This window comes from Sinocyclocheilus grahami, unplaced genomic scaffold, assembly GCF_001515645.1.
Source record: "Sinocyclocheilus grahami isolate Dianchi unplaced genomic scaffold, SAMN03320097.WGS_v1.1 scaffold540.1, whole genome shotgun sequence".
In the NCBI taxonomy this organism is placed as follows: domain Eukaryota; kingdom Metazoa; phylum Chordata; class Actinopteri; order Cypriniformes; family Cyprinidae; genus Sinocyclocheilus; species Sinocyclocheilus grahami.
The window spans coordinates 705,760-720,893 of NW_015505719.1; the positions used below are offsets into that span (position 1 = coordinate 705,760).

Here is a 15,134-nt window from a genome sequence, read left to right on the forward strand (position 1 = left end):
TTCTATTCTTTTTATTCACCTGAATGATCAGAGTGGATGAATTTATTTACAATGATATAGTTATCACATCTTAGACTGGGCTAGAAGCAGAATGAATGAATTAAAATTGTACATGTGGAAATGATGATGATGCAAATAACATTGAAAAAATATTAGAAAAAAAAAGTCTGACTTTCTGTTTCAAAAGTACAGCTTGCTAGGAAAAGCTGCACAATTAAAAATTGTGTTATTCTACACGTGATATTTATTGTTTTATTTGGGCAAATGTATCTGATAGAAATGATGTCACAGCTAAGGGACAGTTGCAAATAAAAAACATTTTCACAATAAATACTTGAAAGGTTAATGATTGTGCTTTGGATTATCACAGTTTTTAAAATGTAGGTTAATAAACATTTTTATGATGATATTAGGCTTATGATAGATTCAGTTCAGTTCTCAGTGTATGACTGAAAGTCTGGGTCATGGTTTAAGCAATAAAATCTCTACATAAAAGGCAATGGAAAAGTAGCAGTAATTGTTAAATTGATAACATCAAAACTTAAATAAACTTCATATAACAATAACAAGGCGTACAAAACAAACAATCAGACATTTTTGGTGTTGGTGAAAATGCACAACGTCCTGGATGATCCTCTTTCATTAATCTTTTATGGCATTCATTTGGGATTTTTTATTTATTCATTTTATTCTAGATGAACAACATGGAAAAATTTCCTAAAACAAGAAGCACAGGAATTAGGCCTATTTTGATTAGATACAGTAGCTATGCTGATGTGGGCGGGAGGGAAAGTCGGCATGTCTGTAGAAAGGAAGAGGTTGTGAGAGGGAGATAACAGGCACAATGTCACACTGACAAGCTCATTTTAATTTTTTCAAGCTTGACTTAAACTGTATGAAGAACCAGACAACAACAATAATAAAAAAAAAATGTCTGAATTTATATTTTGTACTAATTAATTTACTCCATTGATAGATTCTGCCCCTTTCTTCAAAAACGTTTTTTTTTTATTTAAGTTTCTACCAATATTAATCCATTAATTCACTCATTAGTTCTAATTTACATTTATCTTCGTCTTATTTGTATTACGTATTTCCGGTTTGGAGTCTGTTGATATAGCATACTGGCGCGCGTGATGACTGTATAAGGTTCGTCTGAGTGTTGCCTGCAGCTGCCACAGCGAAGATGGCAGACGCTCTGAGCAAAGTGCCCGATGTCGACATTGATCCGGAAGGAAAGTTTAAATACATATTAGTGAACATAAAGGTTAAAGGTGGAACGGAACAAAAAGTGATAGTGAGGGGAACTAAAACTGCGGAGTACCACAGTAAGTGTGCACGCTTGCGACTGTCTGTTTCTGCAAGCCAGCGAGTTAACGGTATCCTCAGCCAGCTCACCGAGCTCAGCAGTATTTATAAATCAACTGGTAACATCCATTGAATAATAAAAAAAAAATGTCTGAATTTATATTTTGTACTAATTAATTTACTCCATTGATAGATTCTGCCCCTTTCTTCAAAAACGTTTTTTTTTTATTTAAGTTTCTACCAATATTAATCCATTAATTCACTCATTCGTTCTAATTTACATTTATCTTCATCTTATTTGTATTACGTATTTCCGGTTTGGAGTCTGTTGATATAGCATACTGGCGCGCGTGATGACTGTATAAGGTTCGTCTGAGTGTTGCCTGCAGCTGCCACAGCGAAGATGGCAGACGCTCTGAGCAAAGTGCCCGATGTCGACATTGATCCGGAAGGAAAGTTTAAATACATATTAGTGAACATAAAGGTTAAAGGTGGAACGGAACAAAAAGTGATAGTGAGGGGAACTAAAACTGCGGAGTACCACAGTAAGTGTGCACGCTTGCGACTGTCTGTTTCTGCAAGCCAGCGAGTTAACGGTATCCTCAGCCAGCTCACCGAGCTCAGCAGTATTTATAAATCAACTGGTAACATCCATTGAACATTCTGTTCATCACTGTTTATGGGCATTGAGGGAAACATCTAGTAACGTGTCAATATAAAAAACGTCAGTATAAATGATTGACCGGTATCATTGAATTAATTTTGAGGCTTGATTGACATGCTAAGTTTTGAAGAAGATATAGTACTAGCCGCTGTAGGAATGTGTTTTGTTGGTGTGTTCAACTGTTGTCAGTCTCACCAGATTGAAACTTACAGCAGATCTCAGAATAAACATGATCACTTCTGGAATGGTTCATTACATCACTCAATTTTTTTATTTAGATCACATATTTGAAAAAGTGAATCCTGCTATGGAGGCTTTGGGACTGGAGTGTAGTTGTCTTGGTGGTGGCAAGATTGAGCACAACAACACAGAAAAGAAACTTCGGGTGTTTGGAGAGTCTACGGTAACACCCTTAACCATTAAAACAACCACTTAATATTGTGACATGAAGTTACAGCAGGGGTTACGTGGGCACCTGCAACAACTATAGTATCATAGAGGCACACAAGGTAGAAGTAGGCCTACTATTCAGATATTTATCTTTCTTTATTTCAAATAAATGTCATACGAGATCAGATCACATCTCATAATTATAAGGAGACCCTTTAATATGCTTAAAATAGACCGGATATGTAAAGTGAAGAAACCGCAGTGCATTAAAACAAGGGTGGGCCTTTCATATCTTTCATACAAATGTTAATTGTTAAGAGATGTTCTTGGTGTTTTGAGTCAAAGCCTGCTTTTAAAGAGATTATCTCACATTTCTTTTCTTTTTCTAGGGATATGGGAAGGCTGACCATGCTCTCACAGTGGAAAAGCTCAAATCTGTCTTCAAAGACTATGAAATCACTATGGAATAAAAGTCTAAATTGATCACTCTAAATTCAAGGGCATGAACATTTTGTGAAAGTATACAATTTGATAACACTTCAGCTGTACCTCATTTTCATTTGGATAAAAGTAAATAAATGTTCACTCACTGGTCTGTCAGCAGTGTCAAAGTTGAGGTTAGATCACTGACCTTGATAGCGAGGCCTAACCTGCACAGGAACTCTGCATGTGTTTTGCAGAGTGATAAACATATCCAGTCTCCTGTCTCCATCACGGAATGTGTCTGTGTAGAGATCAGGGACAGATAAAAGAGTGTCTGTATGATTCATCATATGTCTAATTTGCTACTGGAATTCATTGAGAAATTTGGCATTGAGATACAAGCATTCAGTGTTTGGATTCATATTTGGTGAGAAAACATTTTACTGACTCAATCGCTCGGTTTTAATCATTACAATTAAATTGTAAAGGCCCATTATTGTGTGAAGTCTTACATTTGTATAGTTATAGTGTGATTTTCAGTAGAACCCTTAATGGATCTTATTTTATAGATGGCATGTGTTTTGAACATAAGTGATTTTCCCATCCTGTTTCTTAAGTTGAAACCTTTACCAGTTTCCTCTAGCCTACCCTGAGACCCTGAATATGACCCTCATTGTCTATTACCATTAAGAGGTTAAACGAGAGAGCTTGCACAGCAAGACTATTTTTACACTAAATAGTGTATTCATTGTTCAATTAAAGTTTTCCTAAAAGGTGCCAGTGCAAAGTGTTTTGTTTTTTTTTAGCAGAGGCCTTCTCAAAAAGGAAAAAAAGGTTTGATTTAATTTTACAGTGTCAATGCCACAGCTTTATTCATTTAAATTCAAGGTATTATTTTTTTATTTAGAACAAAACTTATGTATTAAGGCTGAACAATGTAAAGTGCTGTGACTAATTGCGATTTATTTTCCCTGTGAAATTCCCATCTTCCTGTGACATGTTTGGAGTCTATTTGAACATAATGGGGCTGTATTTGGAATTTCCTGTAGATGTTATCGCCATCATAGTCTTCTGTTAATAGGCTTTTGTTTCCCTTAACATGTGGCTGGCGCATGTGTTTGCACTTACCGTCAAGGATGTTAAAAGAAAAATCTGAAAGTGTCACTTTGAAGTAGAGAGGTGTGGCATATAGTTAAACACAATGTTGGTAGCCACTATATGATCTCCAGACAGTATTCTGGTAATTTGATCAGTTTAGGCATGTGCAGCCCCTGTTCCTGCACTCACTTACAGGAACCACTGGATTATTTTCATTCATCTAAAGTTAGTCAATCAGTCTTCATTACAGATAAATATATGATTATGAGGAAGTTGAATATGTGCATTCAAAGTAACTTTTTGTGGTGGAGACCAGAGCACATCAGACATTAACAATGTAAGAAATATTCATGATATCTCTATCCCCAAGATAACTATCAAAAACTTAGGTCAAAAACTGTATATCTTAAAATAAAAGCAACAGAAGCACTAAAATGTTTCCTTTGTTTTTTAATTTACATTTGTTACACTTTGTTTTCGGGGTGTAATGAGTGAACTTCAGTGCAGCTGAGGCATTGATTCTGTGATTAGGATGGTCCACAGAGCAATTAAGCTTGTTTGGGGGTGGGCGGGGATAGTATTCATGACACTATAAAATAGTGCTACAACACCTTACTGCAGTGTGGCTGTGTGGTAAGATGATGGCTGTGGTAATGGGGCTTAGGCAGTGTGTGCGTGGGCTTTTAGTGCTGTTGCAGTTGATCATGTGTAAAGTGCCAGACCAACGCCCAGAGCGTTTCATCCCCGGGTGCTGACGGAAGAACCTCAAAGGGTTGATTCTCTGCTTGGGGAGCAGTGGGATCCAATCCAAGGTCCTTATTAATTTTGATCTCCGAGGCCCCAGCTGGCCCCACTTACTACAGATCTGGCACCTTCAAGTATTCAGTCCAAACAAGAATTGCTGGGCCCTGTCAGGGAGTTGACCTGGAAGTTCCCAGAAGAGCCAGTACAGCTGGATTTTAAAGGGGTCATATGATGCTTTTTTTTAAAGATCATTATTTTGTGTATTTGGTGTAACAGAATATGTTGACATGCTTTAATGTTCAAAAAACGCATTATTTTTCAAATGCTGTACATTATTGCAGGTCCTCTCTGCCCCGCCTTTCTCAAACGCTTCGTTTTCTACAAAGTCCTTCCTTCCGACAAGCGCAGTCTGCTCTGATTGGCCAGCTGACCCAGTGCATTGTGATTGGCCGAACACCGCAAGCACTCGTCTGAAATGTAACGCCCCTTACCATAATCGCGAGCTTCATCTTTCAAAAGAAATGTAAAGACAGTCGCGTGACAGACACGGTGATGAAGCCTCTCTCTCTCGCGCACGCACACGATGCGCAAAACTCCACATTTGAACAGTCAATAGCAAATACTTAAACTAATAACAAAACAGTAGCTGATTGAGAAGCTCCAGATTGTCATAGCAAAGTCAGAATTACCTCATCCTAGGTTCACGAAACGGTCGTCCATAAAATGCATTGCTGTTCTGTTGTAAGTGATCTTAAAGATTCCTAAATGCATCTACTTTCTGGAAGGCCAAATAAACTGCTATTGCGTTCGCCTAGAAACACACAGCGTCTCCCTGACATGGCTGCTTCAACACTAACTGCGGTTACTGAAACCACGCCTTCTTTCTTTGTGTGCACATTTGGGTGGCATTATGCAAATATTTCCACATAGTGAGGTAGATATGTGGGGGCGTGTTAGAATGAGCCGTTTTAGGGGGGCGTGGCAGAGTCTTAACTTTGATAAAGAATATCTCTTTAGTTATGAGACTTTAGTCTTTGCAACTTCAGGGATCTTATCTATGCACAATCAGCTTGTAACACTCCAAAGAGAAAGGAAAACTTGAAATCGCATCATATGACCCCTTTAACTTGGAGTTGCAGCAGCCTCAACCTTCCGACAGTATAGCTGTCCAGTGTTGAGAAAATGGGGTGCATGTGGAAGTGAAGCAGGACTTCTTTAGTACTGGCCAGCTGCTTGAGCCCTCTCTTCTATCTCTAGGGGGCTGCGGTGTAGTGAATTCGGATGCAGCTGCCAGAGTTCTGATCTTTCAGCTTTTGGTGTGTCTTCTGGCTTTTTAACAAAGTTGTGAATGTGCTCATTGCCGAAGTCCTGCCTATTCAGCAGCTTCTAATTTCCTTCTCTCTTGCAGGTGACTGACAATGAGCTTGTCTATCTTTACCCTTGACTATAGACCAGCAGAATTACAAAGCACTTCAATTGTAAGGTCCAGTGGAGCTACAGTTGGTATTGAATGCCACTACCCCAGGTCAAATGTTTTCTTTTAATTCAATTACTAGTGCAACTTTACGATTCGTCTTTTGGACATTAAGTATTTCGTTACAGGAGACGCAATGCACGGTGGCCGAGAAGTGCAAAGCAAATCACAATTCTGAAAACAAAAGAACAAATTACAAACGCAAATGCAAGTCTAAAAAACAAAATAACAATTCACAAAGCACAACAACAATTCAGAAAACATTATAACAAGTCAGAAAACACAACGACAAATCAGACAAACCGGAAAAGGTAGGCATTTCAACTTTTGCCAGAAAGTTGCAAAATTGCCCAGAGTAAGGGCAATTCATACAATACATTTAAACTGAGCTACTTTAATACCATATCCAAACTATCTACCAGGACTCTGCTGTTCTTCGGCTGGTTCTTCCCTGTATACGTTGATTGACCGATGTCTCGTCCAGTCAGCGGTGAGTAATCCCAAACCAATGGCGCTGTCTCAAACTATACCTATCTTTTCTGGTTTGTCTGATTTGTCGTTGTTTTCTGACTTCTATTGTTTTCGAATTTGTCATTGTGTTTTCTGACTTGTTATAATGTTTTCTGAATTGTTGTTGTGCTTTCTGAATTGTTATTTTGTTTTTTAGACTTTGTAATTTGTTGTGGTGTTTTCAGAATTGTGATTTGCTTTCACTTCTCGGCCACCGTAGCAGTGGGAGCAGTAATGAACGGCAGCCAGCTTGGATCCCATATGTGTCCACCAAGGTTGCAGAAGACACTCTTGTCTTCTCCCTGAAGATCATGACTGGTTTGTATTTCCTCCTTTTATATTAGTAATACTTTCATCAGTATGGAGTTGCACTTAAAATTTTTTTTTTATTTTTAATTTTTTCACCTCCAAGATGACTGAATGTTTGAAAGGCCTTCAAATGTTTTCTTCCTGGGCGAGGTCTTAAATATTCTGGCATCTGTGAAACAGTACAACCATGTTCCCCTTCGTATATTTGTGGACCACTGTGTTGCCACTACAGGCTCTAATGTGAACTCTGCTCCCATGTATTAATTTATTGAGAATAATGGGTAAGAACATCTATGGAGTTCTCGTACAAGTGTGGAAATCAAGGTTCTCATGAAACCACTTTTGTTTCAGTTGGTTCACTGATGCAAATTATACTGGCTCTATGTCCAACTTTCTGCCCAGAGTGCAAGATGACAAACTCCAGTTTCAGTTGGCGGCTTTTAGGTTCCACAAAGAAAACAGTGGTGCTGTATGTATTTGTGCAGTGTTTTTCAAGTGCTTTTGAAGTTTGTTGCATATAATAAGTGGCCTGTCTTTGCAGATTTACAGGTACATCTCAAAAAATTAGAATATCATGAAAAAGGTCAATATTTTGTCACTAATTTCAGAAAGTGAAACCCATATATTATATGACGCATATATTACACAGTGAAATATTTCAAGACTTTATTTCTTGAAATTGTTGATTATGGCTTACAGATAATGAAAACCCAAAATTCAGTGTCTCAGAAAATTAGAAATTACATAAGATCAATAAAAAAAGGATATTTTAAACAAATTTCAGGCTTCTGAAAAGTATGTTCATTTCTATGCACTCAATAGTTGGTTGGGCCTCCTTTTGCATGAATTACTACATCAATGTGGCGTGGCATGGAGGCAATCAGCCTGTGGCACTGCTCCGGTGTAATGGAAGCCCAGGTTGCTTTGATAGCGGCCGACAGGTCATCTGCATTGTTGGGTCTGGGGGTCAAGATCTTCCTCTTGACAATACCTCATAGATTCTCTATGGGGTTCAGGTCAGGCGAGTTTGCAGGCCAATCAAGCACAGTAACACCATGGTCATTGAACCAGCTTTTGGTACATTTGGCAGTGTGGGCAGGTGCCAAGTCCTGCTGGAAAATTAAATCAGCATCTCCATAAAGCTTGTCAGCAGAAGGAAGCATGAAGTGCTCTCAAATTTACTGGTAGATGGCTGCGTCGACTGTGGACTTCAGAAAACGGCGCGAAGTTGACTTGGGAGCGATACCAATTTCACTTTTATAGGGGGATTCGTAAACGCTGTACTGTTATTGGCGTACTCGTAAAACGAATACAAATGTAATGAGAATTTTTATATTGTGTGGCGTTAAATAGGAACACATATTGCTTAGGACAGTCAATCAACAGGATTTGATTTCTTAAAGAAACCCCATGCAGTGCTGACGAATGAAATCGCCCAGAAGAATGTGGAGATCTCAAACAAGATCAAAATATGTAACGTATACAGGATCTCATTATTGTCCATAATTATCACAATAACGCGTTTATTAATCGCTATTGTTTCCCTCTGAGTGAGTCGGTAAGTTCTAAATAGATAACAGTTTTGAAAAATGTGTGTGAAGCTAAAGTTAGTTGAGTTAGCTTCAGATTGAATGAATAAAAAAACTGTTCCCTTTTACTACGAAAACATGTTTTTGGACATCGATTTATCGACGAGTTATTTGTTTCGTAAATATATAAAATCGAGTTAAGTTGCAACTTTGTTGTCAGTGCAGGTGTGTTTTGAATTGTCTCAAGTGACCCTTTTGGATGAGGTCTCTCAGTGGAACTAGGAGACCTGTCAACAAGAGCTCAAAACGGTCCTGCCCAAACTAGTTATATCCTTTCCTGACTTCCTTCACAAATTCATTTCACTTGTAGTTTAAGGCAATGTATGAATGTACATACACATGTATTTGATTGTTTAGGACTAGTTTAGTGTAATTTATGTAACCAAGTGAGTAAGATTGGCCTTGACACTTAAACGCCATGCATCATGACACTGACAGCTGGGAAGAGCACACAAGTCTGACCTGTCATTAATAAGAAATTGTTTTAGACCTGGCATATCTAAGTTAAAGCAAAAGTGCAAAATAAGAGTCCATGTGATCATTTAATTAAATTATCTTCAACAGGCTCCTGTTTTTAAATTGTGGAAGCTTTCATTTGCTTTTCTCAATTAATGTTTTATTTTTATTACCTACTTTGTTGATTCTTTCTTTTTTTTTTTTTAATATCTCCACAGATATTCTTAAAATAATCACAAGCAGGTTCGGTAAAATGAAGCTTCTGAAAATATTCTATAGCCTGAAATATTTAACAGGAAGCCTGTTTATATGTGTTATGTACGATCCACAGGTGGTAAAAGTGTTTGCCAGTCTTTTGGAAGAAATCAGCAAGCAAATTGGAGGCCTCTCTAGTCAGAACACAGAGCTGCATGTGTTTTTCCGAAATATCTTGAAGGTTTGAATATGCTCCATTGAAATAGAAATAAAAATGTCTTTATTTGCTGGTCATAGTGATTTCTGCGGTTGTGTTTTTGCCAGATGATGGCCCAGACAGACCCTTGAGTCTCTCTCTGGCTGTGTGCATCATGTCTGTTCCTTTGAAGAGTCCGTCTCATTTGATGCCATTCGCTCTCTGCTCTCTTGCATTCTCGGCATCCTAAAGGACACCTTCCAGCATTGCAAGGTACCACGTTAATTTTTATATAGTGCACTGGACATATTTTTACACCATCAACCATTAATTGTGAGCACACCTTTATAAGGTTGTGCCGATAGACGATAGTATCGACAATAGTCAGAGAGATCGCCTGTGGCTGATGCCTTTGACGATATCATTACAAATATTATTATTAGGGATGTTCATTTTTACCGTTAACCGACCGTAAAAATTGACCGATTAATACAATCAGTTAGGGTAAACGTACCTATTAAGCTCACCAAAATCTACATTGAGACATTTTTAGTGCACAAGATATTGGTTTCAGTATAAAACGTTATGTTAAAATAAAATATTAATCTCTCACACAATATTTAATTTTTATTTTTAATGACAAGCATTTCAATTAAGATTATACATTAAATTCAAAAAGTCTGGCTGTGCTTAATGGGTACATGTTTGTACCCTTTAAGCACACCCCTGTTCCCATTAAGCTCACATAATGTTTTATTAAAAATTGTTTATTTTAAGGAACATTTTTTTTAAATAATTGTAAAAATATTTTTTTGAAGGTACAAAGTCAATCACAAAAAACAACAACACTAAAATCAAGCTACAAGACATTCAAGTCGATCAGTTATATATTCATAATGAAGTGTCATTTAAGCACATTGCAACATCTATACTAGTCCATGTTCAGCTAAGTAACCCATTCAAAAATCAAATAAAACACACACCAATAAAACATTTAATTCATGGGGATGAACACAGAAACTAGCCTCATTATGAAACCTCTTTTTAAATGGATGTCAATTTATCTATAGTCTCTTAAGGCTGGAATACACTACATAATTTTTGCCCCGATTTTCCACAGATTTACAGTCGGAAGAAGTTGATGCTAGTTGCCAAAGGCCAGAGCCAGTCTGTAGATTTGAGTGGACAGAATCTATAGAAAATCGATTAACTTAACTTAAAGTGACAACCATCAGTTAATATTTAAAGTATGTTTATGAAGTATTTACATTGGCGTTCAACGTGGAAGAGCTTAAAGAGAGCACACTGAGCTTAATTGGAGCAGCAACAATTTGTAATAAATTTCATGTAATTTATTAAAATTACAAGATTTTGCTAATCAGTTAATATTTAAAGTATGTTTATGAAGTATTTACATAGGCGTTCAACGTGGAAGAGCTTAAAGAGAGCACACTGAGCTTAATTGGAGCAGCAACAATTTGTAATAAATTTCATGTAATTTATTAAAATTACAAGATTTTGCTAAATAAATAGTCTAGGTCATGTATTAAGTTCATACATATTTTAATATGAACAACTATTATTAACAATATCTATGAAATTATACTTTTTCTTATTGATGTCACACTGAAGCTGTGTGATTTTCATAGTAGTGCAACCTTTAAGCTCACCTTAAAATATGAAATTTTTAAAAATTACAGCACTGTAAAACCACACACCAGCAATAAACTGTCAATTTATAATATTATGGATGTAAAAGTACAAGCCAGTAATGCCTGTGAAGTAATATATTAGCATAGCACGCAATCTTATACAGCTAGTCAGCTAACTGTGTTCTGTAACATCTGCGCTATACTGCTAAAACTATCTTTTGGATCTAATGTAATTATTTCCCACATCCAAGTTCTAGGTTATAATATGCAAAAGTCTAAACATTAATCTCTTAATTTTACAATAAGTAGTGAAATTATCTATAGAAAATCGATTAACTTAACTTAAAGTGACAACCATCAGTTAATATTTAAAGTATGTTTATGAAGTATTTACATAGGCGTTCAACGTGGAAGAGCTTAAAGAGAGCACACTGAGCTTAATTGGAGCAGCAACAATTTGTAATAAATTTCATGTAATTTATTAAAATTACAAGATTTTGCTAAATAAATAGTCTAGGTCATGTATTAAGTTCATACATATTTTAATATGAACAACTATTATTAACAATATCTATGAAATTATACTTTTTCTTATTGATGTCACACTGAAGCTGTGTGATTTTCATAGTAGTGCAACCTTTAAGCTCACCTTAAAATATGAAATTTTTAAAAATTACAGCACTGTAAAACCACACACCAGCAATAAACTGTCAATTTATAATATTATGGATGTAAAAGTACAAGCCAGTAATGCCTGTGAAGTAATATATTAGCATAGCACGCAATCTTATACAGCTAGTCAGCTAACTGTGTTCTGTAACATCTGCGCTATACTGCTAAAACTATCTTTTGGATCTAATGTAATTATTTCCCACATCCAAGTTCTAGGTTATAATATGCAAAAGTCTAAACATTAATCTCTTAATTTTACAATAAGTAGTGAAATTAACCCAAAATAAAGGCTTAAACATCTAAAAAAAAAAAAGCACATTTAAGGGGCTCCTCTTTTGGTGAAAGTTTTCAGACAGCTTTCAAAATGGCCGCCAGACAGTGTGAACATACGGAGACCCATATCTCAGTGTGCACTGATCTAATTGACTTGAAATTACAGGAGGTATATAGTAACAAACACATCAATTGGTTAAGACATCAGGTAGGATAATACATTTTTTCTTTTTATAATCTGATCTCAAAAATGGAAGTGTGCTTAATTGGGTGCCTGAGCTTAATAGGTACTAATTAGTAATAGTTTTTTTTTCCAGTAATTTATCAAAATATTTAAAAAGGTTTGCTGCATGGTTAAAATACGCTATGCATATACATTTTTTTTTGTTTTTATAGGGAAAAAAAAAACAAGTCGCATTTTATTATTTCATTCAGAAATAGGCCTAATGCCGACGTGAAATGTTTACAAACATTATAATAAACACTGTAAACATAGCTAGGCTATTTTAGTTCCCCTCACTCCACAACAAATCATTTCAATTAACAGTATTTAGAAAAGAACAAGAATTAAAAATAAGAAGCTATAGCAATATAAACGACAAGCCAAAACGAATTAATTTAGGCTCAAACGAAACTGAAACTGACGTTGGGTCTCTCATTCCACTCAAATCCAAATGTTTCCGTATTCGCGATGTATTTGAATGGCAAATTATTATTTATTATGTAGCCTACTTCACTCACGTTCACGTTCCAATATCCACGTAAAACAAAATGTTTTGCATAACATCACGGCGGTACAGTGATAACGCTTAACGGCACAGATTTGTTTTTTTTTTCCATATGTTTGACTGACTGTATTTTATTATGATAATGAACAGGCTGCATTGTCAAGGTAGCAAAGTTTAACTGTGTGCGTGCATGCGGCGCCGGCAATCACTTGAATTTTTTCCTTCTAACAGTGGAAGAAACTACTCTTTTTAGTCATAAAGATAATCGGAATTGTAAAAGGTTTGCCTTTATTTGTGCACATTCACAATAAAAACAAATCTTTGTGCTTTTGTAAAATAAGCCTAAAGAAAAATACGATCCGGCTTTCTGCCGTCTGGTTTCCTTTCGTGCAGCACAAAAATGAATCGAAACTCTGCATACTAGTCTACTTGTTCCACAGTTTCTTTAATTTTCTTAATTTATTATTTAAGTAAAAATATATTTCTCGTATAGGCCTATTTATTAGTTTTATTTGTGTGTGTGTGTGTGTGTGTGTGTATATATACATACATACATACATACATACATACACAGTGGGTACGGAAGTACGGAAGACCCCCTTACATTTTTCACTCTTGAATGATTTCTGAAGGATCATGTGACACTGAAGACTGGAGTAATGATGCTGAAAATTTAGCTATGTATGATCACAGGAATAAATTAAATTTTAGAATCTATTTAAATGGTAAAATTTCAAACTGTTACTGTTTTTGCTGTACTTTGGATCAAATAAATGCAGCCTTGTTGAGCAGAAGAGAATTCTTAAAAATAAAAATACAACAACATTAAAAATCTTACTGTTCAAAAACTTTTGACTGGTAGTGTAGGCTGATTATTCTTATAGATTGAAACAAATGTGCTTCAGCCAGAAAAAAGGGTATGAAAAGTGCTCCGAGTCGCTGCAGAAAACAAAAAAATCGAACAATAACAAAAACTGGAAATGTTGCTGGAGACCAAGGTTATTATAGTTTAGCATTTTTAAATTGGTTTTATTTTAATATCATTTTCAAATTTGCAATAAAATTTATAGTTTTTATTAGTTTCATTAATAATTTTGTTAGTTTTAGTTTAGTTTTTATTTTGTGAACATTTCTATTTAGTTTTTATATAGTTTAGTTTTAGTTTGAGTAATTAGAGTTTATTAGATTTTAACAGATCACTTCCAGAGCGCAGGCCAAAGAAAGATTTAGGCTAATTTAACCTTAGTGATGCAAACGTCTAGCGACACCAAATTAAAGCATGCTGAGATTGATTAGATGGTTAAAGTATACAAATACACACCAAAATGAAGCAGTCATGCCTTTTTAAATCTACACAAGTTGCGCTTACATTATATGTAATGAATGAAATGAAAACTAATTCTCTGCCAGCAGGAGGTGCTTTTAGAGTGATAAAACTAGCGGTTTCTCCAGTAATGGCTGTACCTAGCTTTTTTTTAATGTTTTTCTCCACTCGCAGAAGCGCTGCAGGTGTGTGGTGTGATATGATGACCATGTGAATCTTCATGTTCTGTTGTTTGCTGCTTTTTGCGCATGTAAAATGAATCCCCGGGAAACAAATATTAGTATTTTTAACGGGTCACAGACACTTATCCTTTCTAATTTAATTCATTTTTAATTTAAAATAATCTTCTTGGTTAATAATCGGTTAATAAACATCGGTTGTCGGTTAGGGAAAAATAAACGAAATGAACATCCCAAATTATTATCTAATTAATATTAGGGCTTATTTGTCCCATCATATTTCTTTTTACGTGTTTTTACAGTGCGTTATATCCAATAGGGTTGTGACAGTGAGGAAATTTTCCTCACCGTGTGCATTTTACTTTCATTTTTAAATTAGCGGCAATTCGGCATCAAGCAGTTGTTTGTTTTTAGTTAGAGTTTTCCCTCTTTTCCTTGCTTTCCTTCACTTTTAAATAACTTTGCCTTATTTTAAGTGCCTTGTGCATTTTACTTACACTTTTAAATTAGCAGCAATTCTGCGTCAATTGTTTTAATTCCATTCAAGCAACAACAAAATACAACATAGAACTTTTATACGACTAAAAATACACCATGCTATATGCCTAATATAAAATAACAAATAACTTAAAAGTTAAATAACCTAAAAATCTTGCAGGTGGCGGATCGTTTATAGCCTTTTCTCACAGCAGCCAGAATTAAATGTATCATTTTGATGGCAGATTGTAATCCATAAAGGATTATGTGTTTATGAAATGCATGTGAATTAAATTATATTCCAGTTATAAATGTGCTTCTGATTATAGCCTGGGATTACAAAGATTTGTATTTGAAAGAAAACCAGTTCGAAGGGAGCGTAATTTTGCTTTTTGGGTTAAAATAATATCTTAATCATGTAAAATGAATCCCCGGGAAACAAATATTAGTATTTTTAACGGGTCACAGACACT

General features: G+C 35.6%; 1 protein-coding gene and 1 pseudogene across 3 annotated transcripts; both read left to right on the forward strand.

Moving 5' to 3' along the window:
- The first annotated feature begins 1,108 nt into the window (after positions 1-1,108).
- On the forward strand, positions 1,109-13,917 carry LOC107555634 (14 kDa phosphohistidine phosphatase). Of its 3 annotated transcripts, XR_001605186.1 has the most exons (4): positions 1,109-1,328; positions 2,251-2,375; positions 2,752-2,932; positions 13,906-13,917. XR_001605186.1 is itself a non-coding variant. In XM_016238495.1 (3 exons), the coding sequence occupies exons 1-3, from the start codon at positions 1,187-1,189 to the stop codon at positions 2,830-2,832; spliced, it is 348 nt and encodes a 115-aa protein (XP_016093981.1). In that variant the 5' UTR covers positions 1,109-1,186; the 3' UTR covers positions 2,833-3,586. The 3 variants fall into 3 exon arrangements, 2 of the variants coding, with proteins under 2 accessions (XP_016093981.1, XP_016093982.1); XM_016238495.1 differs by lacking the exon at positions 13,906-13,917 and having other exon boundaries at positions 2,752-3,586; XM_016238496.1 differs by lacking the exons at positions 1,109-1,328; positions 13,906-13,917 and adding an exon at positions 1,634-1,853 and having other exon boundaries at positions 2,752-3,587.
- Positions 4,525-15,134, forward strand: part of LOC107555608 (uncharacterized protein C1orf112 homolog) — a 32,323-nt pseudogene continuing 21,713 nt past the window's right edge.

Excerpts from the sequence above, each read along its gene's own strand:
- LOC107555634 (XM_016238495.1), top strand. The coding sequence starts at position 1,187 with ATGGCAGACGCTCTGAGCAAAGTGCCCGATGTCGACATTGATCCGGAA. Across the intron at positions 1,329-2,250 it reads TAAAACTGCGGAGTACCACA|ATCACATATTTGAAAAAGTG; the intron begins GTAAGTGTGCAC and ends TTTTTTATTTAG. Across the intron at positions 2,376-2,751 it reads GGGTGTTTGGAGAGTCTACG|GGATATGGGAAGGCTGACCA; the intron begins GTAACACCCTTA and ends TTCTTTTTCTAG.